The sequence below is a fragment of the Plectropomus leopardus genome, unplaced genomic scaffold, assembly GCF_008729295.1.
Source record: "Plectropomus leopardus isolate mb unplaced genomic scaffold, YSFRI_Pleo_2.0 unplaced_scaffold21439, whole genome shotgun sequence".
NCBI classification, from domain to species: domain Eukaryota; kingdom Metazoa; phylum Chordata; class Actinopteri; order Perciformes; family Serranidae; genus Plectropomus; species Plectropomus leopardus.
Window position 1 is genome coordinate 1 of NW_024623204.1, and position 2005 is coordinate 2005.

General features: G+C 54.6%; 1 protein-coding gene across 1 annotated transcript; it reads right to left on the reverse strand.

Moving 5' to 3' along the window:
* Nucleotides 1-170: 170 nt before the first annotated feature.
* LOC121965741 (cullin-9-like) lies at nt 171-1924 on the reverse strand (the record flags this gene model as incomplete). The annotated part of the gene is made up of 5 exons (XM_042515866.1): nt 1783-1924; nt 1513-1703; nt 1247-1433; nt 795-1076; nt 171-369 (listed from the first exon to the last, which is right to left on the reverse strand). Coding segments are annotated over exons 1-5 (956 nt in total), but the record flags the coding sequence as incomplete, so codon positions are not given.
* Between the last annotated feature and the right edge of the window lie 81 nt (nt 1925-2005).

A 2005-nucleotide genomic window follows, 5' to 3' on the forward strand; every position in this document is an offset into this window, starting at 1 on the left:
AGACACAGATTATAGTCCCTGACCGCGGACAGACAGAAGACACAGATGATAGTCCCTGACCGCGGACAGACAGAAGACACAGATTATAGTCCCTGACCGCGGACAGACAGAAGACACAGATTTTATTATTTTGATCGTGGCTCTGTGTATTTCCTGGTGACGAGTCTCACCGTATAGTCTGAGCCGAGTCGCTCCTCATGGAGTTCTTCTCCTGCGCCGCCTTCTCCTCCAGCAGCCGGGTGACGAAGAGGACGGCGGCCAGCTGCTGGCTCTGGTCTGAGGACGACCCCCCCTTCTTCAGGATGTCCACCACCTCCCCCAGCTTCTCCAGGACCGTCTTCTTCCCCTGGACACGGGGGTTGTTGAACACTGCATGAGGACAGACACACGGACCGAGACTCTGACTCTGCATGTCCTCCTGATGGTACACTCAAGGCTTCAGTACATCACAGCAGATTTCAGTAGACTTGTAAGATTTGAGTAGATTTTTAGAACATTTTAGAAGATTTTAGTAGAATTTTAGAAGATTTCAGTACATTTTAGTTGATTACAAGATTTTAAGAATATTTAGTACATTTTTACAGAATTTCAGTAGATTTCAGCAGAATTTTTTGAAGATTTCAGTACATTTCAGCTGATTTCAGAAGATTTTTTTAAAGATTTTGTTTTTTGTAGATTATAGACACAGAATTTCAGTAGATTTTAGAATTTGGTGGAGATCTAAGATATTAGTAAATTTTAGATTTCAGAAGATCTTTGAAGGTTTCACCGCTGTCTCTGTCCCTGTCTCCCACCTTTCATCTTGTCCTCCAGGTCCTCAGGGTATTTGCTGTCGTCCTCTGACGGCAGCTCGTTGTCCGTCTCCGGGCTGCCGCAGCCTGAATCAGCAGGAAGTTCCTTCTTTGCTTTCTTGGAGACGGAGCCCATTGCTGAGGACGAGGACGCAGAGGACGAGGAAGCTGAGGCTAAAGATGAGGAGGACAAGTTCTGTCCTCCTCCCCCACCTCCTCCTCCTCCTCCTCCTCCTCCTCCTCCTCCTGCCGCCCCGAGGCCGGACGGACCCAGAGAGCTTTCAGCTGGAGGACAAAGAACAAGAGACAGTGTCATAAACTCAGAGACATGTCTGTCTGTGTGTCTTCCCTGCAGAGACATGTTTCTCTCAGTGTGTCCTCCCTGCAGAGTGGTGTCTGTGTCTCAGTGTGTCCTCCCTGCAGAGCGGTGTCTGTGTGTCTCAGTGTGTCCTCACCCAGCAGCTCCTCGTCCTCCAGGCTGCCCCCTCCTCTCCTCAGGTAGTGTTTGGTGAAGGTGTGTGAACACAGCAGGTCGCTGAGACACGAGGACGGCAGCTTCTGCTTCAGGTAGTGAAGCAGCTTCTTGGCCACGTCTCCGGGGACGGACAGTCCTATCAGAGACGCGTCGTCCAGCTCCGCCTCCTGCGGGAAACAAAGAGGAATGTGAGTGTGCGTCTGCCTCCCAGCGCGCTCCCGCGCACGTCCCCCGGCCGTGCCTCACCTGGTCGTCCAGGCTCTGCCGCAGGACGGCGTGGACGTCCCGCTGCTGCTTAGACTCCAGCTTCTTGATGAAGAAAAGCAGCTCCCACCACTCGGCGCGGCTCAGGGCCGCCGGCTCGCTCTGCGCGCCGTCCGACAGGTAGGGCAGCGAGTACAGGCCGCCGGGCGGCTTCGAGAAGAACGTCTGACTCACTGCGGGGACAAGAAGAGACGCGGTCACACGACGCGAGCTCACAGAGCGGGGGAGGCGGCGGGCGCCATCAGATCTTACCGGCGGTGAGTCTGAGTGTCTCCGTCAGCGAGGACGCCTTCTCCTGCGTCTCCTTCTCCGCCTGACTGCTGCTGCCGCTGCCCAAAATCTCCACCATGTGCCAGTGAACCCAGTATGTCCGGGACAGGGAGTTCCAGTACACCTGAACACAACACACACACACACGCACGCACGCACGCACGCACGCACGCACGCACGCACGCACGCACGCGCACACACACAC